At 37.6% G+C, this 27398-nt stretch overlaps 2 protein-coding genes across 2 annotated transcripts in view; one reads left to right on the top strand and one right to left on the bottom strand.

The window, feature by feature from the left end:
• Positions 1 to 27398, bottom strand: part of LOC139980359 (exosome complex component RRP43-like) — a 138405-nt gene that overhangs the window by 39014 nt on the left and 71993 nt on the right. The window lies entirely within an intron of this gene.
• LOC139980353 (interferon-induced protein with tetratricopeptide repeats 1-like) lies at positions 1256 to 22617 on the top strand. Its single transcript, XM_071991971.1, has 2 exons — positions 1256 to 1404; positions 19471 to 22617. Exon 2 carries the CDS (start codon positions 19479 to 19481, stop codon positions 20886 to 20888), a length of 1410 nt encoding a protein of 469 aa, XP_071848072.1. The 5' UTR covers positions 1256 to 1404; positions 19471 to 19478; the 3' UTR covers positions 20889 to 22617.

The following is a 27398-nucleotide window of genomic DNA, read 5'->3' as shown; positions in this document are numbered from 1 at the left end:
TGAACGATTGACCTAGGTTGCTGTCAGCTCACAATGTGAATGTCTTGTTGTGAATGCCATACCTATAAAATCTATGCATGAGTCAGTGACATATGAAACTTACGCATATATGCTGACTTTGAACATGGCGAAGGCCTACAACATATTTTAACGTAGGTCTACATACATATTAACTCATTTTAGTATATATCCTACAGAGATATTTTGGCTGTCTTGTATGTAACATGTATGTTGGCCTATTACTACGGAGATCCTCTGTTCAGGCCAAACTGGCTGGGTTGAACTTTAATCATAGTTTTATGGAGTAATATACATTAACAGACAGTAACAACATGCATGACCTTTAACTTCATATCCAGAACATGTTCAATAGTCTAGTGAAAATGATTCCTGTTGTTTGATATTACATAATTTCATTTTTTTTGCTCTTGATTGATCGCTAGGGGCAGGGAGGGTGGGGCGTTGGGGTGTTTTAGAAGGCTGATATGTGTGGTATATCTGCTGACGACTAAAATAACCACAACTATAGTCTTTCAGTAATATGTGAAATGTCCTTTTATAATATTTAAGACTGTCTCCACTTGTTATAGAAACTAAAATAGAAAAAATATCGAATTTCTATGCAGTAGTGTTGCTAAATCAATTGGTCTTAATTCAGGCCAATATATTTCACAGACGGAGGGCCTAAAATCACAATAAAACATTATATTGTTGTTGTCACTGTAGCTATATGTCCTGATACGAAAGAGACTTCACGTTCTCCATTTTACTTGTTCTCACTTTGTTTCCCTGACAACACCAAGTTCTTCTATATTTTAAAGAGACACATTGTGTCTTTAGCTATATACAATCTTATCTCCCTGATATATTAAACGAACTATGTGGTGATGACAATGCCGAGATCTTCAAGTTAGCGGACTGAAATGTAATCATGGCAATACAATCTTTAATGCAAAGTTTAGGGGAAGGGAGAAGCAAATAAATCATACTTCCGGCTTAGGGAGTGGTTTTAGGGGTAGACTCCTCTTCCCTTTGAGATGTTTTTTTGTGTCGAAAAGGGATCTTCAAATGGTGATATCTTTTCCATCAGTTTACCTGTATGCATTTCTGTAGTACGAATGATACCAGTGTTATGACTTGTGTACTTGTTTTATGAGGTGCTGTGAACGACGACCATCTAAGCAGACGTGACAGTGAAAGCAGTGTAGATATTCATGTATAATCATACAGATATCTGAGCAGAGTTTAAAGGTCGTTTTTTTTTCTTTGCCTGGAATTACCCTATTATTGCGAAACATTTTAGTGATTTGGAATCGCCAGACAATTTATAAACAACTCCTACTTAGAAAGATCAATTAGAAGCTATTCAACATCGGCGAGACCAAGACCTTACAAAGAGATAAGGTTAGTTTAAACATTTTGAATTTTTTTATGATGTATGTGTTTTATGATTACTACAATTTCCGCTGTAAGAATGGTATAACGGATCCTTGAAGTGGATCCCGTTTCTCATTATGATTATACCGAAACAACCTCGTTCGCTGCATTGATGTTGAACGATGTGCTTTCGCCCTCACGGCGGTCACTTGACAGAGGACAGAATACACACTTGTTCATCGATCACGGACATTAAATAGCTCCATTACCGTATGCCTTCTTAACGCACAGTCAAAATCTTATGTTTTCATAATAGAGAAAAAAAACGCAACTTTTTCTCCAATCATTGAAACGTAACGTTTCACGTAAGGCATTGCTGATTGAGAGAAGTGGTGTAGTTCTACACATAAATGTAAGAACAATATGCATGTGTGTGTGATTGATGTCGTTGCAGTTTAAATCCGATAATATGCAACTTAATGGTCAATAAGCAGTACAATATTTCATTCACGAAGCATGCATGCATGTACCTGTTGTGTATACGATGACTTGTCAAAGTAGTTGTTGAGTTTGACGAAATTAATGGAAAGCACGAGAAAGTCTATGAAGGTATATGGAAAGTCTACGTAAGTCACAGAATGATATACTAGACGGTAAAAGACAAACGATTGTTCGATTTCAAACTGCGAAACCTGACACTCCCTCTTTCACATGTCCCATGTATACAGCGACGTAGCAAGGAATTTGAAGGGGGGGGGGTGCACTTTTTGCGATTGATATGGGGGAGGTGTCTAAGGGGAGGAGGTGTCCCCCTCCCCTTTGAGATATTTTTGAACAATTCGTCCCGTTCTGGCGTAGTGACGAATGTTCAAAATGTGAGTTTTGAGAAAACGCGCTCTAAAGATTTTCACATTTTGACTTTAGTATAGCGTAATTAAAAAATGATCTTTTGTACCGAAAGTTGTCAATATTTTAAATATAACAAATAGAAGTTTCGTCCTGTCACAGACTTGTATTCGTCACTTTTGTGTGTAGTAGCCATAGGGTACACCGTGAATGTTCACTTTCACATGGGGAGAGGAAGGGGTGGTAGGTGGAATGACCTTACGATAGAAGAAAATAATCGAAGGGGTGGTACGTTGGTCGTATTGATTTTAAAAAGAACGTCCACGGTTTACTTTAATGTATAAAATAGACAGGAATGGGTTATACGCAGGTATCAACATCAACGGAGAGCCGACTGTTGAATGGGGTGGTATATTGGTCTTAGTGTTAAAAAGAACGCCCTCGTTTTGTTGCAATGTGTAGAATAGACAAGGAATTTGTATGGGTTATGGGCGAGGGTAAGTGTTTTAGTATGTTTTTCTTGGGTGACATGGAGGGTTTCGGATAGAGGGATGTTGAGGTAGGGAGGGCAAGGAGAGCCGGCTGCTGAAAGGGTGATATATTGGTCCTATTTATTTTAAAAGAACCCCCACCATTTTCTACAATGTATAAAATAGACAACTTGGTATATGATGAAATGTGAACACATGCAGTTGCAAAAATAATATTTCCAGTGGCGTAATCTGTTAAGTCGGAAATCTTATAAAGCACACCGACTACGGAAAATTGTGTGCAATTCTTCATTTTCCAGTCAGTGTGTTACGTGAAATGCCTCTGGCAATAGTTTCTAGGTATCCTTCAAACGCTTTGGGAAGATTTCCCACTATACTATCCCCTTAAACAGAATGTGAAATTTGATTACGCTCACAGGCACATTCATAATATCCAACCCAACAACTGTGCCATTGTTCAAGTGTTTCCAAGTTGTACTATAGTATGTTGTTCCTTCTTTTTTATTTCCTTCCAGTATACATATAAAATATTTCTTACTCTCACAGGTACATTCATAATATCCAACCCAACCTCGTGTGAATCCTCAGATTTAAAGAAGGAAACAACTGTGCCATTGTTTAAGTCTTTCCAAGTTGTACTGTATTAGTTGTTCCTTCTTTTTATTTCCTTCCAGTATACATATAAAATTTATAGACAGGAGTCATATAATACCTCAACAAGAAGAATAACTCATATAAAAGGGGAGAAAATGTCAAGATGATAGGATATCATATAAAATATATCTACACATACAAAAGTTAATACATAAAACGATATAACAAACAGACTACAACAAACATTATAAGTGCTCGAATGGAATGTATACATAAAGCAGCACGGTAAATAAATGAGTTTCTGTAAACTTACGTTCGGTATTTTGTGGGGATTTCTTAGATTTCTGCTCGATTTGTGCAGGAGACTTTGTAGTACAGTTGTATACAAAGGGTGATTCTGATCACTGTTAATCTTTTTAGTCATTCTTGTAAACTCAGGTCTTGCAGCAGCATTTACTTTTTCTAAAAGTATACTGTAATCTAAATTAAATATAGCTGATGTGTATTTAAGAAACTTCATTCTCCTTTCTTTGCTTTTTTTTGCAATATAAAATGGTACCAGACATATATCACATGTGCCAGGTTGAATAGTTGTATTGAAAACATTTCCCTTAGCATTTTGGTTAAAGAAAGACACAACGTAAGCCACACTAGATACTATATAATCATAAGCGTAGGAGCCCAATTTGATTTGGGGGGGGGGGGCTGTAACGACTCAACACGTTAATATGCATATCATATAGGCATGCATTGGTTACTACATCGCATGCCAATAACATACAATAATTTCCGTGTTATTATCCTTCCATATTGGTTATAATTATTAGGGAAGTCGTTACAATAATAATGATAAAAATAATATCAGTTTAACCATTGAAAAACACATTGCAAATTATTTTTCCTTCAGTAGGTGCCCGAAAAATTCTCAGCATATTGCCCAAATTTTAACAATTTTTTGGATGGGGGCGGCTGCAGCCCCCCAGCCCCCCCCCCGCCTCCTACGCCTATATGTATATAATATAGTCTTTTAATACCTTGATGCTTTGCAAGAAAAGGTCAAACTGTCGTCGCTGTTTACTCCCAGTACTCAGTTTTGGAGGTTCTAGCCACATCAGATCCCTCAATAACACGTTGCGACGTTGATAGAATGAGACCTTCATGTTTTATGGTTTATTTTCAAAAACGAATTTCCTTTATTTTTTTTTTTTGGGGGGGGGGTTACGCAATAAAGTCTTGCGGTCACATGTTGGAACTATGTCATTTACAGAACACTGAAAATTTCATTGGTCAGTTTCAACAGAGCTCTTAGGAATTGTGCATGATACAGCAGTATCATCGGCATATTTTGTAACAGAAATGTGTGAGTTTGACCCAATTTCATCAGTATATATATATAGTAAATAATATAGCATATAATGGACCCCCCACCCCCCCCCCCCCCCAAGGCACACCAACCTTTATTTCCAATATTTCCGATAACCCTTTATCCAACCTTACTTGTCTGGGCCATCCTTGAAGAAATTGTGTCAGCCAATAAATAAGCCATGTTTCTTTGATAAATCGTAAAACATCCTTCATTAATTGATTTGGCAAGACAGTATTAAACGCACTTGAAAAGTCATTAAAGACCCTTTGTTATAATTATTTCCTTACAATCTTAATAAGACACAATATCATTGATTAATAAAACGTTTGATATGGATATGGATATGGATTATTCGAGTGGCTTGCAACTTCCGTTCTGGAACAGCAAGTGCCTTCTCCTTTCTTATGTCAAGCAACCTTTATGGGTTAATAATCCCAATGTACGGAAACCAGGGCTGAGGGTGTATCAGTTTGGTGATGTTCATTTGGTTTGTATGTCCATGTTCTGACTTGGTTGATTTTCCAAAAGGTATGGTATAACTTCCCCTATTATCCTGAACTTCTTAGCCTGTGGAAGAAAACATCCAAGGTTCTGTCAATTTAAAGGTTGCTATACAGATTTTCTAGTAATTCGGTCTAAACGCCCCTCTCCTCGTCCTTTGTAGCAAAATAACTACTTAAGTATAAACTATGCTAGTACCTTCCAAAGTTTCATGTAAAAGTATGTGACCTTCAACTATGTAACTAGGTATTACTTAGCCAGATATAGGTAGTTTTAAGTTAGGCTAGAGTACTGCTGCTGTGATGAGCAAAGCCGCCAACAGCTAAGAGAAACCGTACTTCTTTAGGGAGATGTTACATTTTTAACATTTATTTATATATGAAATTGAAGACTGGAGGATCTGGCGTTTGCATGTTTTAATTTGTCGTAAAACTGGTATTTTTTATTGAACTGTTTACATTCACATTGAAAAGGAGACAGGACACCAAAAGATTACATTATATCGCCCCCCCCCCCTCCCACCATCCCAAGTGGCATTATGACATTACACATTGGCAAAAAATAGCTCCATGCCACGACTTTTAAAAACCAATTTACTCCCGTACCGTGCAGGAGAATGGACTTAGGTATTTTAGGGATAAGTTCATCACAAGGATCTTGGTGATATAAGTTCATTATGATGGTTTGGGATTCCTTCACTTTAATCCTTAGGTATGGTTAGACTAACTCTAAGAATGGCTTAAATTAATTAACCTTGGTCTAGGTATTGTATTCTTCGCGGTCACAATCAAAATTTGAGTGATTTATTCATCATTTTTATACGAGTTACACCCATTGTCATCAATGTCCGTCAGTGTCTTACACCACCTGTTTCCCCATTTACACACAGCTCTAATTAAATGTACCGACACTGTTACACCATTTCAGTCGAGATAAATAGCGTTACTCCAGTCTACTGTCTATAGCTACTCGCGCAACAGATACAAGCATAGAATGTACTGCAATCATAACACTAGGCTACTAATCAGGTATATTATTGTTGACCTACTGGCCATTCTGTTTTCACGAGTTATGCTATCATGTATGAAATGCCAGTATGACATGGTTGTTATGTGCGGCTTGTTCCAAAGGGTAATATTCGTCGTTATGCAAATATGCATGGACCTTAGACAAATTGTGTTACTGAGTGGTTGTAATGATGACTAAAGTATTCGTCAGTATGTAAAAACGAGAGTGGGTCTTAGGTGGACATTCGTCAAAATGAGTCAGAAAATATGAAGAAAAAAAAAACAGTTTTAAAACTTCAAACTCGGCTCAACCGATTCTTCACCCTCGAAATAGGTATAAGTACAATATTTAACTCAATTTCGCCAAAAGTGCACATTCGCCATACGCGAAAACGGGGACGAATTGAAGGTCCTGAGATGCGATCTGGTGCAATGATTGCCAGTTTCATCATTATCATATGATATCATATTATCAGCAGATTTTGTTTCCTGTTTGAATTCTTGTTCTTTTACATAATATATCAGAAAGACAAACATAGTGCTCTTTTACAACATTTCTAGTAGGATGATTCTTGTTTATTGTCCAATGTCTGGACTTAAATACATTTGACGAACTTAACTGATGGACAATATAAACTTTCATAATTTTTAAGACAGATATTTTTTAAACAAATATCGTTATCGCAGTGTATTAGCAGTGTAATCATTATTTATAGGAAGTGCATATCACGTGCGATTGCTAGCTTAGCTTCATAACATGCTGTTCGTGCAACAACTTAGGACGAATCATAGAAAGGATGAGAACGAACGTTGTCGTCGTCGCTGTGCATACGCGGTTCGTGACATTCCATCGAGTGGGGTTAGGTAGGCAATATGTATTTTATTACGCATTGGCTACAGTAACTGTAGACTTATAATAGGTTATAGGCTAAAATTAGCTAATTGCATCTGCCAAACTAAGTTAGTAGTTCAGTCAGTAGGCCTGAATGTCACTACGATTATAATCGAGTTAACGGAGCTGACGAGTGTTCAAGATGAAAAGAGCACTGATAAAATACCATGCTAAAAATAACAGATTTTAAACATTTTTTTCGACACTGAAAGGGGGGAGCAGTCGCCCCCCTGCTCCCCTGGCTTCGTCCCTGCATGTATAGCCAACCAAACACTGAGCAGTAAACCCTGAAGTTAGATTCTGACGTACATATATATACAGTAGGTGATAGTTGTAAACAACTCTCTCATTCACTTTGCTACCCGCAGTGACGTAACCAGCGCGGAGGTGGGGGTGGGCTGAAGGGACGGATCCCCCTGCCCGATTACCCCCCCCCCCCCAAATGACGTTGGCGGCAAAAAGTATTGTACCAACATTACCAAATGCATTTAAAGGCTCAGTTTAACCAGTTCGCGGCTGATGTTAATCCGTAATTGACTGGAATTCTCAAACTAATACCAGTTCATTGCGTTTCAAGTTAACTATTACCCTATTATTTTGCTTTGTGTATACGAGATAACCTGCTGCCATGCTTGTTATATCATGAGTATGTTTATAATTAATACCCTCGTTATATCAACCGTCCAAAGTTAATCCGATATTGATACTTGGAAACTGCACGATGATATATTTCGAAATTTCAACATCGCAAGTGTGAATTCCTGATCAGTCGTTAGAATAGGCCTAACCGAAATATTGTTTCCAATGACTTTACATAATTAAGCCGATTAACGTAGTAAAACCGAAGGACTATGGCTTTGGACAGACAATCTCATAGTAGTGGCATGAAGGAAGCCTAAGTCGATGAAGCTGAGCTTCATATACAAATTTATGTAAATCATAATTATAGTAAATCATAGGTAATGAGATAGCTTAAACCTTACTGTTGAAAGAAAAATCCACACCAAACTGAGAACCTTCAGAGAAAACCATTGAAAGGGCGAAAACGGAACCCAATTGTCAAAATCCCATCGCTATAGCATTTTACGTTTTAAGTTTATTCAAATTCTAAATTTGAGTGACAGTTGACAAATTTTACTGACAACGTGAATCATAAATACACAGGCTTTAGCAGAAAAAGTGTGATCGATATATGCATGAACTGTAAACAGTATGAGAACAGAGCACACAGGGTTTCAGCTAAGAGTAAACCCTCATACAAATTAAAGCACGTAAACTGCATGTAAATTGCATGTAAATTGTATGTATCTTGTATGAAAAGGCTAAAACATGCAATTTGCATGCATGTACATGCTCTACACATGCTGTTTTCATACAATTTACATGCATGCATCCAGGAAGCATGTATTTATGCATGCATGTATTCGAATACATGCGTGTAAACCTTACACTAAGCATGTATTGCAGCAATATAAGTGTCCATTGGGCATGTAACTTGGTGTATGCATGCATGTAACCAAACTGTCAAACATGTATTTGGACTTAGTTGTTTTATGAATGCTTGTGAAGCATGTATTTTGGACTTTGTCAAATTCATAGTGCATGTATTCAAATTTACAGTGCATGTATTTTGGACTTTGATCAATTTACAATTGCACACATGCAATTAGTCAATTTGGATGTAATTTTATGGTATACTGTATATAGGATGATTATATCATATTTTATCACAATAAAGTTTTGGTAGGAATGAAGAGTTTGATTATTTTTCTTTTCCAGATGAGCTCTTGACATCTTAAGATGCAAACAAGCATTCATTTTTTCGAATTTCAGCTAGCTGGTTGTTTAAAGTAACCTCATGCATTGGTGATATATGTTATTAAATGGAGCACCCTGAAATATAAAGCATTGATTTGGTAATCTCCCATGAGTTATAAGGAAATGCCATTGTGTATTTAGCTTCTGTACATGCTTCATAATGTGCATTGATTCCAACTTTACATACTGTGATGACAAATTTAAAAACTTTATAAAAACTACAGGATGATGCGGTATGACTTTTTGAAGTTTATATTTGGTATTGCCTGCACTCTCAAAATAATTATTTTACCACTTATACATTCACTAATACATTACTACAATAAGTTGGTGAAAGTAAAGTGGACTAGTACTCTATGTTACACCCCTGGTAGTCAAATTGGGGTCACAACCCTTGTTATGGTCAGCAAATGTTTTTGGGGTGGCCAAATGTAAACAGTCAATTGGTAAAATGTCAGCCAGTGTTTTTAGTTTACTAGGAATTCAAAACGCGCGTTCCAGGGACGCATCTGCCCGAAAAAGTTTGCATTCCGCAGATAAAACTTATGTCCCCCAAGACAAACCTGTGTTAACAGCACAAGCCAAGCTATGACCTTTACGTTCTTTTGAAGTCAAGTATAACATCCCTAGATCACAATTGCTTGCACTTGACTAAATAGTATGGTTGAGGCCTATATATACACACAAACGAATTAAAATAGATAAAATTAGTTGCAGTACATTTCAAGAAAATATACAAATTTGAATGTTCACCAAAGCTGATGTTTTCCTGTTCTGGTAGACTTAGCCTCAGCTAAGTGTAACATGCACAGTACGACTTCCTTGAGTACTGTAGACAAAGAAAAAACTATATTTGGCATTACTTTACATCGTGACTAACAGCAAAAAAGTCTTTGGATTGTTCTTTGCAAAACAACTTCTGTCATCCACCCCTACCCCCCACCCCCAAGAAAAAAAATAGAACGGCAACCTAAGTGTAATTGTTCTCCCTTCTGAGCACTGAACACGAGCCCTTTAATCTAATTATTCAGGTAACTCTTGCGCCGTAGAATAAAGCGGTAAAGGTTTGACAAATTTCCAACGAGATACGCAATGCCCTCTTGAGTCAAAAGTGAACGACAGCCATTAAGACAGAAAGAAAGATGAAAGGCTTACCACAGCAATTTACAACAAATACTTTTCAAATTGATTTTACCACTGTACAATGAAGAATATCATTCAGATTACTATGAAATTCCTTACATATAGGAAATGCTTGTTGAAATTATTGTTTCACAACAAAACGGTCATGACCTAACCTTATGGATTTTGTGTACAAAAATATTGCAGCTTATAAATAGAATATAAACGATTGGTGTCTTTACACAGTAAAAAAAACCCACAAACAGCTCATTCACTTGAGCAATAAAATGACTGACTCTTCTAACTCATTGGGGTTAATTACATTCAAAATTTTGCAATTTTATGATAGGCAAATATTAAAAAGGTGGTACATGTAAACAAAAGTCTAGTATACCCATAGATATTGTTTTACATAGCCAGTGGTATTTTGAGAGAGTTGTCAGAGCTGGTAAATATTGGGTCTCCATGCCAGCAAAAAACCTTCGACTACCATACCATTTACTGTACTCATGTTTATACAGTACTTATATTATGCATCTCTTCGACTGGTGTGTACCGTTCAATGAACACAATTAGTATATATAAAAATTAAATAACTATCAATAGAGTTTGAAAATCAATTGTGAACAAGAATAAAAATTACATGCATTGTACTTAATTCACAATTTTATTCACATAGTCATTTATATCTACAGTGTTCCTGTTGTGTTAATTTCTTTCTTTCTCCAAACAATACTGATCAGAATCAGCTTTCCAATAAAAAGATTATGTTATACGTAACTTAAACAGGGCCCTCTGTTTCAATCACTTTTAATCAGATTGGGAACCTCAGTAATGTAACTAATGTTCTTTGCATCAGTGAAATCCATGCACACACAAACAGCAACCAAAATCATACACAGAAATAAAATATCTTTGGTTGGGTGGTGCAACGTCAAGATTAATATGTGTTAATTTATTGTTGGATACATCATCCTTCGTCAGAGAAATTGGCAGTTTTTTTCCACGTTACACACAAGCGCTACATACCTGCTACTGCATAAACAAAACTTCTGCTTTACATCGTGACTCACAGCAAAGAAGTCTTTAGGTTGTTCTTTGCCAAACAACTTGTTTTCCACCCTACTCCTCCCCTCCCCCAAGAAAAAAATAATAGAATGGCAACTTAAGTGTAATTGTTCTTCCTTCTGAGCACTGAACACGAGCCCTTCAATCTAAGTATTCAGGTAACTCTTGCGGAGAGTGAAGTAAGAAAAGGTTCACTGTCTTACGAGAAATACGTGGAAAGTCCATTGTGATTGCGGTACACTCCGCACAATGACGTCTCAGAGTGACCTGTACGTTCATGTGCTTTTTGCACCACGTTTCTGGTCAGTTCGAATCTGCTACTGTAACTTTGACATCAAATAATGTCTCTTTGGACTAAACGGGAACCACGGTATTGTTTGTGTACTATTTACTACTAAAATACTTTAGACTAGTATGATCTAGCCCCCAATTTCTTTTCCCGCCTCCAGCTATGCATTTTAAGGGCGGTTCCATGCTCCTAACTTTAAAGAAGCTTAATTGTATACCCTGCACATGTAATTTTGGTGGACTAGGCTAGACTGTACTCTTTACTACAAAAATACTGTAGACTAGTATGATGTAGCCCCCAAATTTTTTTTTTGTTCGCCGTCAGCAATGCATTTGAAGGGCAGTTCCATGCTCCTAACTTTAAAGAAGCTTAATTGTATACCCTGCACATGTAATTTTGGTGGACTAGGCTAGACTGTACTCTTTACTACAAAAATACTGTAGACTAGTATGATGTAGCCCCCAAATTTTTTTTGTGTTCGCCGTCAGCAATGCATTTGAAGGGCAGTTCCATGCTCCTAACTTTAAAGAAGCTTAATTGTATACGCTGCACATGTAATTTTGGTGGACTAGGCTACAGGGCTAAGCCTAGGTATGGACCAAGACAGTAATAGTAATACAAATAAGATATACTGTAGCCTAGGCCTATTCAAAATATTACCCTACTAATGAAAAGCATTAGGTTTTCTGTAGGCAGCCTATAGCCTTACCAATACCACAGGCTGTATACATTTTTGTTCATGGTGGGGAAAACATCCAGTTCCATCATAACTGAAGCAAAAAAAGTCATTTTAACAACCTTTCAGCTCCATTTCCTTCATTGATTCCTTCTGTTGGGAGTTGAGTGGTACCAACGTTAGTAGTATTCAGACTAGTCGTAGAACTAGTACTAGCTGGGCTACCGGCAACACTAACATGAGTAGTGTCACTATTATTGGGCCTAACGTAAGGCATCTCATCACCATTGTCTAAATCGTCTAACTGAGATAAGCTTAGTCGCCACCGTGTGGTTCGTGGCACACATTTAAACGGGTTGCTTGTCCTGAAATAGTCTCTATATTTAGAAGGCATTGTAGGCCTCAATATTGATCGACAAAATTTTCGGAATTTTCTTAGAGCATAGAAGTAACGTCGTCCGTACTTACTCTAAAAGTCTAAGGACAAGGTCTATACTGTACATATCGCGCGATATGCACACAGTAGCCTACAGTAGTAGGCCTAGTAGAAAGTTGAGTCTCGTGTATCCGACATGCTCAGTGATTAACCTCCGCCATGTATCACGATCTTGCGCAAGGTTTATTGCTTCTTCGAAATTGTTAATATTAACGTCCTTAAATTGCGACTTTATTTTTCCAAGCAAAGTAGTCACGGGCCTTCCTACTGGTTTAGTACAGTACAATATACTATTTTACGTTTAGTTGGTCGAAGTTAAGTTAACGTTGCTGTCGACAAAATGAATATGCATAATGACCGACCGTACGGCAGACGGGGTGCCCGGTACATTTATTCATTATTTTTTAAATTTTGTCTGGTCTTCTAAAGCGGAGAAAAACGATACCAAAAAAAAGAAACCCACAATTTCTAAATAAATTTATTTTAATTAATTACACCTGTCCTGTTTCACCCACGAAACACGAACCAAATAGATTCGTTTCGTGTTAAATGTATTACAGTTCACATTTACAAGGAACATTACTCGGGACTCTATCAAGTTCGGCGGTAAAACTTATACACTTTCAAAGATAGTTACAGTATATAGATATTGGAATACATCAGTGGCGTGTTGTCGGTATCATCTTTCTTCGGAAATTTGCTTGTATTTTGCTCAGTTTAGTGAACACCTCCTGTCGCGTTCACTCAAGTATCAAGGTTTATTGTTTCTGTCAACGGATCTAGTGTTTAAAGCCATTTGGATTCATTATTTCCAGTGATTTAGTTGAGTGCATTTTTCGAATATCAACTTTTCGGTCATGTTGTAGTAGCCTATACTATAGCCTACCACTTGCATTATACCACTTGCATTGTACGTGGTTCAGTACGTTAGTCGTTTACCAGCAAGAGAAGAAGTGCAAATATGTTGGAAGCTTGCTGGGGACCGAAGAAGATGAGCTCAGGAGAGAGTTACAACGGTATCAACGTATGCCCCAACCAAAATTACCATGTAAGTAATGTTTTTGCATGCTCTCATAATGTTTTAATTTTTTTTCTTTATTTTAATTGGCCTAGGCCTATGCTAGGCCTACTTTGTTTTGTTTTTTACTTATCCTGAAAAACTAAAAGACGTGCAATGTAAGATTAGAAGCTACATCATTCATTGGAAGGATCATGCATCACAGAAGGTCAAATTGATAATATATTGTTTTTGAAATTGTTTGGTCCAAATATGAACTGCAATTGCTCCATTGATATTGTGATGCATTAAGATAAACCTTCAATTTTGTTGTTCTGGTTACACGCATCATTTCAGCTGTGTCACCTCTTCTGTCTTAGGCTACTATTGTTTTCTTTGATATATGGACATATTTTGACAGAATAAAGCTAGTTTTAACAAACATTTTCAATTTATGTCAAGAAGATTTCACAGAACCTTTGCTCTTTCCTTACAGCAGTCACTTGTGAGGAACTGCGTTTCTTGAAACGCTTGACAGGTGCATTAGAATGCCAACAAGCCTTCCTTGGCAACAAGAAACAGGTTAGATTTTTGTAGTATTTTTTTAGAGGCATTTTTTAAAGGAGGATAGGTAGGTAGTTGAGAGATATACAACTTTCTGTACAGTTTCCCTTCAAATCAGCGATAAATATGCATCCTGCAAAGATTTCCCAAAAAACTGCCTCATCAGTAGCAATTTCAACCAGAAATTTCTTTAATCAGCAGAAAGAAACGGTTTGTGTTTGAAAGTCAACGTCCCAGTTTGAAGGAAATTCAAATATAAACCACTGTACAGAGAGTAATGTAAAATATTGTTCATCTTTAAACTTAAAGTAGTAGAGGTGTTGGGGAAGTGATGTTGATATACCATGTAAATTGTACCATCTTTGCTTTGTTTCTTTTTTTGCTTTTGTTTTTATATGCTGCAAGGGCTTGAATCAGAACAATTGATAGAACTCTTTGAATAATACTCCCTCATTTTAAGGGAAGAATGACACTCCACAGCCATGCATCCATCATCTTTCCTCTAGGCCTGAGGTTGCTTATAACTTTAATAAAAGTTGTTCATACTTTTTCTTACAGACAAGTTTTTCAGACCCAGAATTTTCATTTTTGGATGGCATTGCATTTGCACCATCAGAGACATCGGTTGATGAAGACAGTTTTGTCCAAGAATGCGAGAGTAGTGAAACTTGAGGTATGTCATATATAGTCATCCAATTATGCTGGCATTTTTGCCATTTGAAAAGGATTGTCCAGCCAAAAGTTATATCAAAGAGTACTATAATCTGAACATTCTGGTAAAACTTACATTCAAATCTAATGCTTCGTTCTCGAATATTGACATTTGAAGTTTTCAAATTTTGTATCAAGAATAGGCTTGAAGCATACAGGTGTGATATCATAGCCTAGGTGCACACTCAGGAATAAGTTTTTTGTTTACTTCACAAACAAATTTCTATGCCAAAATTTGAATCATTCATAATGTGAATGCATCACATGTATGCATTGGTATTTAATTCCCATTGGGCAGACAATCAAGTTTGCTTCGATTTCAATTTGGTAGGCCCAATTCGACCAGGGTAGGATACATGACTAAGCTTCAGCTGAACTTACTCGTTTTAATATCCAAAGTACATACACAGGAAAAATTATCCTAGCAGTAAACCAAATTCCGTTGTGAATATCCCAACTCCAAATCCATGTTTCTCGTTCAATCCTGGGCGAAATACTACCGTGACTCTGTGTTATTCCATAGAGTTAGGCCTAGTTAGGCCAGTAACATCCACTACGTACACAATCAGAAAAGACATGCAGTCACTAACAAAATATAAAAACGTCCGATCACTATAGTATATATATATATATATAAAATATTATTAGACAAAACCAGAGAACTACGATATGATTCATATCGTAGTTCTCTGACAATTGACAAAAAGGGAGTAATGTTTTAGAAAATACTATTTCCTAAAACACTACTTATTTGTCAGTTATGAGTCATATCTTATTTCTCTGGTTTTCTCTAATAATATTTTTCTTTGGAGTAAAGGTGAATTTTCTCTATAATAAATATCTATAGCCTATATATATGTTTGTTTCTGTTCTTTTCAGATTTCTGTCATGGAATTGCCCCACGCCTTGATGCCTACAACAGAAGAATACCGGCTGCGAACAGCATGATTCATACTGTAGGGTCTGCAAGCAGCATGGGGTCACGTTTGTAAAGTGGTGTAGCGGGCGCATTTTCCGTGCAGACGGTACAATGCACCGAGAAATGTTTGCCATGTATGTACAAACTTTACAAAAAGTGTCAACTCTGATAATTGAGAAATACTGTAGCTTATAAACATAATATCTGACATATACTGCATGTGGGGCTTGGGGAAATGTATGATCCCTATTGTTTTGGGTCATATGAATATTTACAAAATATGCCTTAATCTTGATATGCCAATATCTTTGCAAGTGTAAATGTAGAGTTTAATTAATACGAACTTTGTTTGTATGTGAGTTATGTGAAGTAGATATTCCCTATTTGCCCTGGGAGAAGTTCACAGAAATTGATGAGTTGCATGTGCTGTAAAAATCTTGAAAAGCTAGTGTTTGGCTTATAGGTACCTGCTAGAAAGTTTTCTACTCTGTTATTAATTTGCTATTCGGCTCCACAAATTACCAAGCCTATAGGAATAGAAGTCAGCAATGGACCAAGTTAGTAACTTGTTTTATGTTTTACACCAAATTTAATGCTTTTAGAATGTTCACATATTTTTGATGAAGCTTAACTATATTAATGTTGCTCATGTTTTAATTTTGCCTTAATTTTATGACAACTATATATTCTGTATATGTGCCTTATAGCATACAGAGTGGCCATTCTGTGATGCAACATTCTGTAAGCTTCCAATCCATTCTTTAATTGGATAAACATTGCCAAATTTTATGACTTGATCAGTGTTTTGAGTATCCAGATCTTATCTTTCAACATGATTCATTCATTACTACCTTTACAACAGTATACTTGTATACTATACTATGATACTATAACACTACACATCTATAGTGAGGAAAATGTAGTCACAATTAAGGGTGCCCATGGGCATATGTAACGTTTTGATATACCATTTTTATTACACTTGTATCATTGCATTTAAGGTGCTTTCTTTCTTAGCTCATCTGCATTATATTTTTTATCAGCTATATACCAGTTCATAATTATATCTACCGTTCATTATCTATTGTGACCGACTCCTTATTTTTCAGTTTTGCATATACTTTTTTTTAGCTTGCCAGGATAACTCTACTTTGCCTTCCTCACTACACTTGTTAGTATATGTTTTCAACATCAATAAAACTTTGATTTTCCATGTTCGGTGCTTTCAGTCCAGATTTTGCATTTCATAATTTGTTTCTTAAGAAGTCTAAATCTTCACATTTCTTGTAAGTAGTCTATTCTTAACCAGTATTTTATTTAATGTTACCTTATTTCTAAGCATTGCCTCATTTGCAAATACTTTCATGCATGTATTTCCATCGAATACATGCATGTATATTTCCTTTGCATTAGTGCATGCAATGGATTTAAAAACATGCTTCAAGCATGAATTGTTTCAAATCCGACGCAAAAAACATGCTTTAAGCATGTACATGTATGAAACATTTCAAATACATGCTTCACGCATGCCATAGTGCATGTGAGGGCATTTTCATACGTGTATTGTTTCAAACCCCGCGCAAAAAACATGCTTTAAGCATGTACATGTATAAAACATTGAGTAATACCTGCTTTAAGCATGTATTTGCTGGAGCATGTAATGTAGCTCATTTACATGCATGTAATTTTTTCAAATACATGCTTCACGCATGCCATAGTGCATGTAAGGAGGGCATTTTCATACATGTATTGTTTCAATCCCCGCGCAAAAAACATGCTCAAGAAATACGCATGCATGTAAAGGGTACTAGAAATTTGTGTAAGGGAAGTGACTTTCTCCAAGCGCGTATCCAGGGGGCGGTTACTCCCCACCCTTAAACAATGAGAGAAGAGAGAGAATAAAGAGAAGAGGTGGAGAGAGGGAGAGAATTTGGAGAACAATGCAGAGATCTCACACAAAATTTCACAAAAGAGTGGAAACTGGAATATCTCATTCCCATTGAAGGCTAAAAATAGATTTCGTGGACATAGCGTAGACACCCGAACCGAATTGTACTGTTGCTTATAATAGCGTTTTCGCTTGAATATAATGCGCATTTATATGCATCTGTGTTATAACATGATAACACGTGTTATGCTAGAGGCACATTTTATTGCGGCCTGTGTTAAAAAAATAATCACGTAAACAAGATGTATGTGATGATAACGACTGTCCATTGGAGTCTACACAGACCTAGTTTCAATGGTTACCTTCGTACACAGTACAGCGTTTACCGATAGAAACGAGCTGGAAAACAAAATCGTGTTGCTAGCTCATTTATTACTATGTATGTATCGTATGTAACATGAATGTATTGTATATTTAACATATCTAGTTCTCGCATGCTCCCAAAACATAACACGTGTTAGTGTGTTTTAACACCCTGGCATATAAATGCATAATATGCTACACGTTAAGAACAAATGTAAGCTCACACCTTTTCGGCTTGGGTGCATATCTAAGCTTTATTTGTCCCCACACTTTTGAAAAGATATATACGCCGGTAACCTTCATATAGTCATCCTATCAAAAATGAATTCAAACTACCAAATTGTAGACTACGTATAGAGGCAGACATCGAGCAGAAATGTCTTTGGTCTTTATTTACTCGATTTGGTCGGTAAATTCTCTCAATTTGACCAGTTGTGTTACATATAAACTGGCCACCCTGCTGCAGGTTGCACCGTGGCACTATCGTATTGTTGATTTCGTGTTACTGGCTACTAGCTAGGCCACCCTACTTGTAGCTTCTATTATGAGTTGTTTATTACCAACTTGAATAATTTCAAACCAACGAATCAATATTAGGCTAATCATATGCATTAATTTGAACTTTATAATATAATTTCACATGGCTAAAGTCTCGGACGATTGGTGAAACAAATTGAAAGCTCTGAAGATATCGTCTAGACCCCAGGCAGATAGCGCAAAGCAGGTTAATACATTTGATCCGACCCGAACCCCCCCCCCCCCCTCCAAGAAATCCTGGCTACCCGCTTGCCTTTCTGTACACTATATCAAGTTCATAATTTTAGTAGGACTATACAGTCAACGATTTAGCGGATAGAACTCAGGAAGTGTTCAATTTGGGTAAAAACATCCATGACAGTACCGTTACCATGGTTTCAAATGTTTGGGAATGGAACATACCGCCATTGCCTAAAATGACCGAACTGGTCGTGCGAGAAGCTTCTCTCCACTCAAATCTCAGCCATCCCACCCCCACCCCTCCGGCACCAGGATGAAAAGGTCATGTCAACATAATTCACGTTCTGTTAAAGAAAGATCATTCTCATTCAAATGTTGCATTCGTGTGCTACAACGTGAATCATATCAAAGCTAACATTTAATAGAAACAACCACATGAAAATTCAAATGACATGAACTATCTCTATGATACAATTTATAGTACACCCGACTTCAAAGCAAATATGCGTAGCAATTGACAGTGCAGACCATTGAACAACCGGGCACTTCAGGCCCCCCGAGAAAACTATGGGAAAACGTCGTCAGACATTGTTGGATTACGAATGATTTTACCCAGCTCTGTTTACAATTTTTTGTCACATAAGTCATTCCATTATTTCAGTAAATTATCTGTTATAAATGATCATAAATGAAAACAAAAAGGGAAAATATAAAAGAATACTATAGAATGTTGTCCACAGCTAAGCTCATACATTCTTCAATCCAAAATTGTTTACATATACGCCAGTGTTCTTTAAATGTATTGTTATTCACATTGTTCTTCTATAGCTTCTAAAATGGCCGGTTGTCATTCTATACCCGATTGGTGGAAAAAAGTCCCTTGCCATTTCAATTGGAAGCTTGATCAGAATATTCTCATAGACTTTAAGGGTATAGCAAACAACCTCGATAGTAAACTGGAAACCAGAAATGAGATAGAATGGACGGAGACAGCCTGTGATATGCTGCTATTCAGAGGTTATCTAGAGGTCTCTAATTTTGAAGGGGTGCAAAGAAACTCTCAGAAAGCAGAAGAATTCTTCGTGGAAGCGGAGAAAGAAGCCATGAAAGTTGCAGATGACGATGAACGTCAGGCTTACATCATCATTGTAAATGCAAACAGGTTGTGGGTTCTGGAAACTATCCACGAGGGAAATCAGAACGAGGACAGACGATTAAGACTTCTCGCAAAATTAGAAGAAAGCTGGAGCAGACATCGAGATGAGCTCTCTCAAACGAGACTTCAAGCCTTCATAGACGCCACTGCTGCTTTCGCTTTAACAAGACTTGGACCGAATAAATACAAAGAAGCCGAACGAAGATATCAGCGAGCACTGAAAACCATCAAGATGAAATGTTCGTGGTATCAGTCTCTTGGTGCAGTTATTGGTCGACAGGCTCGTCTTGGATGGAATAACGTCAGTGAACCGTATGATGGCATCCATGATGAGATTCAGTGCTACGAGAAAGCGATTGAATTGGAACCAACAAACAAGTCGGCACAATGTGACCTAGCAAAGGTTTTGCTGAGACTCCCAGATCGAGTCGATGAGGGCAAAGATATCATGGCCAACCTTGACGCAAATACATGTGAACTTATCATAAAGAAAGGTCGTTTTTATCGTCGTTTGCGTGATAATGAAAGAGCCCTTGATGTTTTACGTAGAGGAGAAGAGCTTCAGCATCCTCGATCCGAGTTGTTTCTACAGATATCGATTGTGTACCGATATTTAGCATCTGATGCCCGAGACAGCAATAATAAGGACGAATATAGAAGATTGGAAATGAAATATATTGATAAATGTCTTGAACTAGAACCTTCCTTTTTTTTAGGTAAACTAAGCAAAGCGATTGCGTTGGGTAAGGCGCGACGTAATGAGGAGGCACAGGCAATGTTCAACGGTATGATTGAGGAGTACAAAGGCTCTCCGTATCATTTGATCGAAGTTCAATTTCGACGTGCTTATAGCTTGTTTATTGTTAATAGATATCAAGTAAATGAAAATATCGCAAAGGCATATGAAGATGTGATAGAGACAGCACTTGAAATAACGAAAAATGTAGATATTTCTGCTTGTTGTCAAACTGCTGAATTTGCCAGGCAGGCCAAAGAATATTTACAACAATATTATGAAATACTAGACGATGGCGGTATCATGGCACAGAACCTTCGTAGCAGGGCAGCAGAGATTGGATTGAATGATTAGTTATCGATCGAGTGGGCTAAACACTTGGAGAATATTTATAACTATACCGAATGTTCTATACTGAGAACAGACAATGCCACTGACTTTTTTAATAAATATTTAGTGATAAATGAGGCAGCGAGAAGATCGTTGCATCTCTGGTGCCCATTTTTCTGGTTATTCCAACCCCACCCACCGCTGTCCCTTCTCGTATGTTGGGTCGAATGCGGAAAAGTGATCGGAATGCGGAAAAGTGTTTGGTTAAAAGTTTTTTTTCAATGGAATCAGAAATTAATCTTCTTCCTCAATTGTCGCACGGTGATTTTTTGATAAATTTATGATTGTTGTTGTTTGGTAACTAAGATAATTGCTACGCGTAGGTTGGGTCGCAATGCGGAATGCAGAAAAGTAATCGGTTAACAATTTCCCAATGGAATCAGAAATGATCTTCCTCCTCAATTGTCGAATGGTGTTTTTTTTTTGTGGTACATTTATGATTGTTCTTGTTTAGTAACTTAGATAATTGCTTGTCGTAAGTTGGGTCGCAATCCGGAATGCGGAAAGTGATCGGTTAACAATTTCCCAATGGAATCAGAAATAATCTTCCTCCTCAATTGTCGAACGGTGATTTTTGATGCATTTATGATTGTTCTTGTTTAGTAACGTCCAGTCAATGTGCAATCTTTCTTCCATTCTAGAGGACCCCACTTTGTCGTTAAAATGAAATGAAGCGTTCAATTTTGAACTGTTTTGGATTGCTACTAAAATTTGAAATATAATTATTGTAACCAAATTTAGACACTTTTTCATTAGTTTGTAAGGAGTCACAGGCACTTTCGGCAACACTGGAAGTGTCCAAATGATGGTATTCGGTTCAGAAAGCAAAACTCCAATATGTTTAACTTATGTTTTATTCACCGATTACTAGGGGCGAATAGACTCTTATTTCTTATGACCTTAATTGAGAGCTCTTTATGTACTTTTTGCAAAAGAGTTGATGAGACGTTATTTCATTTATTTTGGCAATGAAATATTTATATCTTCATTTATTTTAGATCCATTCATTTTCTAGAATAGGACATTTTTAAAAGACTTATAAAGCATCCTTTTCAACTTTTTAATTTTTTTAACGCGAAGTATTTTATTTTGCATTGTAAGCAAACTAATTTGATTCCAACTAACGAAGAGTTCTTGTATAAACTTAACTTTCTCAGGGCAGCTTTCACTGCCATCAAATAAGTTTTTCTACTTTTGCCTAGCGTGCCCTAATAAAAGTAAGAAACGACAAACTTTCTGAGGGTCTATCCTTTCACGCGCATGAACACTTTTGCCTTAACCTGTTATTGGACTTGATTGTGACTCTTGGGGTAATGTTAACAGTCTGAGAGCCGTTTCGGAAAGAAAGAATGCCATAACTTCCTCTATCACTTTGGAAAAGGGAATGAAATGGACGTTACTGTGACCTGTACAATAGATTAAGTCCACTCGACTACAACATTAAAGAAAGAAAGAAAGCTAATGTAGGTCGTATTTGATCGTGCGGGGATTTGATCTATACCAACAATGTTGAAGTATGTTGAACAGCATGACTTTAAGCCTTAGTCAACGTGTTCTACCGTTCCTAGAAACGGTTCATATCGAGTCATACGTGCACATCTTTCTTTGCTCTTACATTAAATTTCTTTCTATAAAAGTTGTTTACTTGCTCTTGTACAATACGTTTCAATAAAAAAAACCTGCTTTTCTTGAATTCTTGAGTTCTCTCATATTTTGTATCTTTATCCACCTTTATATATACTGTATGTTCCACACCAGTGCAACAGAGTGCACTTGGGATATGGGATCTGAGAATTGGTTGGCGGAGTACCTACCCAATGTGAAATGAGCTCAGGAGTCACTAGATGGTGAGCATTTGGAGCTGAAAACTGCTATTGGGAAAAATATGGGATGGATTCAAACAGATCTCTTCTTAGGAGGCAGTGGTGGGCTTGAAGTTTCCATGCTAGTCTATCCTGGGTAGATGGGCATTCCTATTATTGGTTATAACGTGCTCTATCTGTGACATGGAGATGAGGACAGGGCAAATGTTAACACGTTACTTGGGGCTATGCCGGGAAATATGTAGGGTGACACAGAGGCTATTGTCCGTCAGATTGAGGACAAGTCAGAGCAAGGCTTAGGTCCCCAAACAAATATGTAGTCATACCAGGAGGGAAGTATGTGGAAGTAGAGTTCCAATTAGTATATGGTACTTATATGTACTTATAGGAAAGTGCCAGAAAATGGCTTGAGGACTATTTCAAACCGGGTGGAAGCAAACTCCCAAAATGAGCAGTAGTATATGCAGAGTCCATAACTGCTGATGTTAACAATCTGAAGATTACAACAACATCGATTATAACACCGGTGTTAATTGCCTAGCATCATTTTGGACGAATTAGAAAGCTTCTCAGGCTAACGTTCAACTGGGGGAGGGGGTACATTACACAGGTCGGGGACACAAAGCAACTTAAAAATAAAGAAGAAGTAAAACTCCTCAAGCCCGAGCACTTTTGAATGGGTGGGGAGAATTGAAAATGTCCACTGAGGGTCACTACTGAAGAGGACGATAAAGTGATTAGTGTTAAAGCATTCGCATGATGAAATGTGCCACAATGGTGTTGAACGCACTCTTGATTTGGTACGAAAAAGATTTTATTGGCCTAATATGGCAAGATTTCGAGTACTATGTGACAATAAGGAAGGGCTCCATTAGTGCCGATCATCACTACTGAGCCGTTCAAACTAATCTGAACCGGAAAAACCTCAATATGCTGCGAACCTTGCGCAATATGACTTGGTCTCATGCGGAAATAGAGACTGGTAACTCAATATGAGACTTGGTCTTATGCAGGGGTAAGGGGGGAGGGCAGGGAGTACGTGCAATAGGGACTGGTATCTCGATGAGAGACATGGATCCATGCAGTGATCAGGAGGGACAGGAAGTATATCCCTCGGAATCACTAAAGACCAGACATCGTCGACTTAGACAAACCAGGAATAAAGTGACATATGACCAGTTGGGTGACCATACATGGTTTCCACAACCAGCGGTTAATGAGTTGCAAGCATTTCTACCAGTTCATGTCCACAAATTCCATATTTCTATTATAAAGCTCAGTCTGTACAATAAGTATTATTATTATTCAACATTTTTTTGTTGGTTCTTCAGGATAAGAGGAACAGTTAATATTGAATATTGTTTGCCAAACATTTGCTTTCCTACATGAACATGCTCGTATAGCAGAGGCGGTTCACCTGAGATCCCAGAATGTGTACTCGGCAGGATGCGGTTTAAGGGAAACTCCCGAAATGTGATTTATCGACGAATGGTCGTAAATTTGGGTAAGCCCTCATCTATGTTCGTGTCCATCCGGGATAAATCTTTAGGTTTCTCTCAGGTCAGCTCCCTTATAAGCAGTTAAAATGTTGGATCCTGATTTCGAAGCGTAATGATTCTGCATTCTAATGCATTATCACCATGGACAAGTGACAAGGTGTTAGTGTTTTTAGGTATCAGTGAAAAGAGTAACTTACAGACCAGTATGTATGGAAAATAGTATTATAGGTCATTTTTTTTTGGGGGGGGGGGGGAGGCGAATCGCACTATGGTGGAGCAAAAACATGGGTAACCCTTCAGTATTGTTGTCAGTGACAAAGGAAAATCACATTTTATTACATGTCGAGTATGATATCTCTCGAAGAGGGTGAGCGTAACGGGTTGAAATAAGGACCCTACCAAAATTTCATATTTAATTCGCGTTTCGAAAAAACCATGCAGGGACTGTTGCATTATTGCCATTGATCAACGTTACATCTAGTTGTTTCTTGTTCTCTGTTTCCTAGCTCCTCTATGGCGGCGCATTAGTTAAGTGACCCGGTGTAATACAGTAAACCGTCAAATTCATGCAGTGTTTGGAGCACTTCTATTTTCACAAAGCTGGAAACTCCCGATGTCGAAATTCAGTGTCATATGAAAATTACATATTGATGCTGACTATGAATATGAGGAAGGCCTACAACAATATTTTAATGTAGTTCTTCATAAATAACAAGTAATTTAATATTTACCATATAGAGATATTTGGCTGTCTAGTATGTAACATGTATGTAGGCAAACGAAAGGTGAAATTTTGCATTGTTTGAAGCTCTTCTATTTTCACAAAGCTGGAAACTCCCGTTGTCGAAATTCAGTTCAACGATTGACATTTATCTTGCGAAGTTAATGAGGGAGGGGGCGGCCTGAAGAGGGGTGTTATAGAGTCACCTCTCCACTTTGAGTTATTGTTTGAAGAAAAGGGAGCTTAAAATGATGCTATCTTTTCGATCACTTTATCTATATGCATTTGCCAGTGTTGTGACTTGTGTGGGTGTGTTATGATATTTGAAAAGAGGGCGGTGCTGTGAACAGACGTGACAGAGAAGGCAATGTACATATTTAAAGGTCATCTATAATCATACAGATATCTGCGCATAGTTTAAAGGTCGGTATTTTCTTTGACTGGAATTACCCTATTATTACGAAACATTTAAGTGATTTAGAATAGCTTCTTGTTGTATTTATAGCCAGTGCACAATTTAAATGCAACTCCGACTTAGAAAGATCAATCGCCGTGGAACTATCGTATTGTTGGTTTTGTATTACTGGCTTCTGCCACAGTGTCATGGTCTGAACTAGTTAGGCCACCCTACACGTAGCTTATATTATGAGTGATTTATTACCTACTTGAATAGTTTTACCAATATTAGGGTAATCATATGCAGTATTTACAACTTTTTAATATAATATCCTTGGCTAAAGTGTCGCCGACGATTGATTAATAATTGAAAGCTCTGAAGCCTCTATAGTCCACCATATTAAATAGACCCCATGTAGATAGCGCAAAGCAGGTCAATACATTGGATCCGACCCGCCCCTTAAGATGAAATTCTGGCTACACGCTTGACTTTCTGTACACTATACCAAGTTCCTAATTTTAGTAAGATTTTTCCCTCAACGATTTAGCGGATGGAACTCAAGAATAAACTGTTCAATTCGGGTAAAGAAACATTCATAACAGCACCGCTAACATGGTTTCAAACGTTTGGAATTGAGGAATGCTGCAAATCTCTAAAATGACCGAAGTGGTCAAGCGCGAAGCTCCCATTCACTCAAACTCTTTTCCCCCTTCCGTTCCACCTCCCCCGGGTACCAGGATGAAAAGGTTATGTCAACATAGTTAACGTTCTGTTGAAGAAAGATCATTCTCATTCAAATGTTGCATTCGTGTGCTACAACTTGAATCATATCAAAGCTTACATTTAATTCAAACAACCACAAGAAAATTAAAATGACATGAACAGTCTCTATGATGCAATTTATAGTACACCCAACTACCATGGAACGCCGAAAGGGCAATGTATTATGTTGTTTACTTCTATGCTGTCTGTTATCATGTTGTTGTCCCGTTTGATGTTGTTCTCTCCTTTTATGCTGTTGTCTCCTTCAATTTTGTTGCCTCATGTGGTTGTTGTTGTCTCCTTTAATGCTATTGTCCTTTCAACGTTGCCGTCTACATTGATGCTGTTGTTTCATTTTATGTTGTTATCTCCTCTGAAGCCGGCGGCGCTGTTCACTTTTGACGTCAAAATACGCATAGGCGTAGGAGGCGGGGGGCTCGGGGGGCTGCAGCCCCCCCCCCAACCATAACTTTTGGTGAAAATTCGGGCAATACTCTGAGAAATTTTCGGGCACCTACTAGAAGAATAATAATTTGCAATGGATTTCAAATTTTTTGGTGAAAATTCGGGCAATATGCTGAGAACTTTTTCGGGCACCTACTGAAAGAATAATAATTTGCAGTGTGTTTTTCAAGTTTTTTGGGAAAATTTGGGCAAAATGCTGAGAATTTTTCGGGCACCTACCAGTGGCGGAGCGTTCACAGAGGTCAGTCAGAGGGGCGGATGCCCCTCTGACGGACTCAAATGAACTGCTGGCGCCCTTTTCAGCTTTTTACCACTTTTTTACTTATTCGCGATTATTGAATTTTTTATTGCGCTCTCAAATACCTATTGAAAGGGTCATTTCCGGCGATCTAGGGAGTATCTTTACTCAAAAAAATGTCTGTACGCTCCGCGCCAACCTGGGGTGGCGCTCCGCTTAGATAGTGTCGAAAGCGCCCCTACAGACCATTCTCTCCCCCCTGACCAATACCCCTAGCTCCGCCACTGGCACCTACTGAGAGAAGAAGAATCTGCAATGTATTTTTCAATGGTTAAACATATATTATTATTCTAATCATTATTGTTGTAACGACTTGCCGAATAATTATAACCAATATGGAAGGGTAATAACACAGAAAATGATTGTACGTTATTGGCATGTGATCAGGGGCGTCGGAGCCGGTGCGGCAGGTCCGGCGAACCAATATTCACGGCGCAAAAAAAAAAAAAAAAAAGTAGGACTAAGAAAAAAAATGGCAAAAAATAAAGAACCAAAATGAAACAAGCAAG

This window comes from Apostichopus japonicus, chromosome 14 (assembly GCF_037975245.1).
Source record: "Apostichopus japonicus isolate 1M-3 chromosome 14, ASM3797524v1, whole genome shotgun sequence".
NCBI lineage: Eukaryota > Metazoa > Echinodermata > Holothuroidea > Aspidochirotida > Stichopodidae > Apostichopus > Apostichopus japonicus.
Note: the sequence above shows the minus strand (reverse complement) of the source record. Positions and strands in the feature narration are given on the sequence as shown.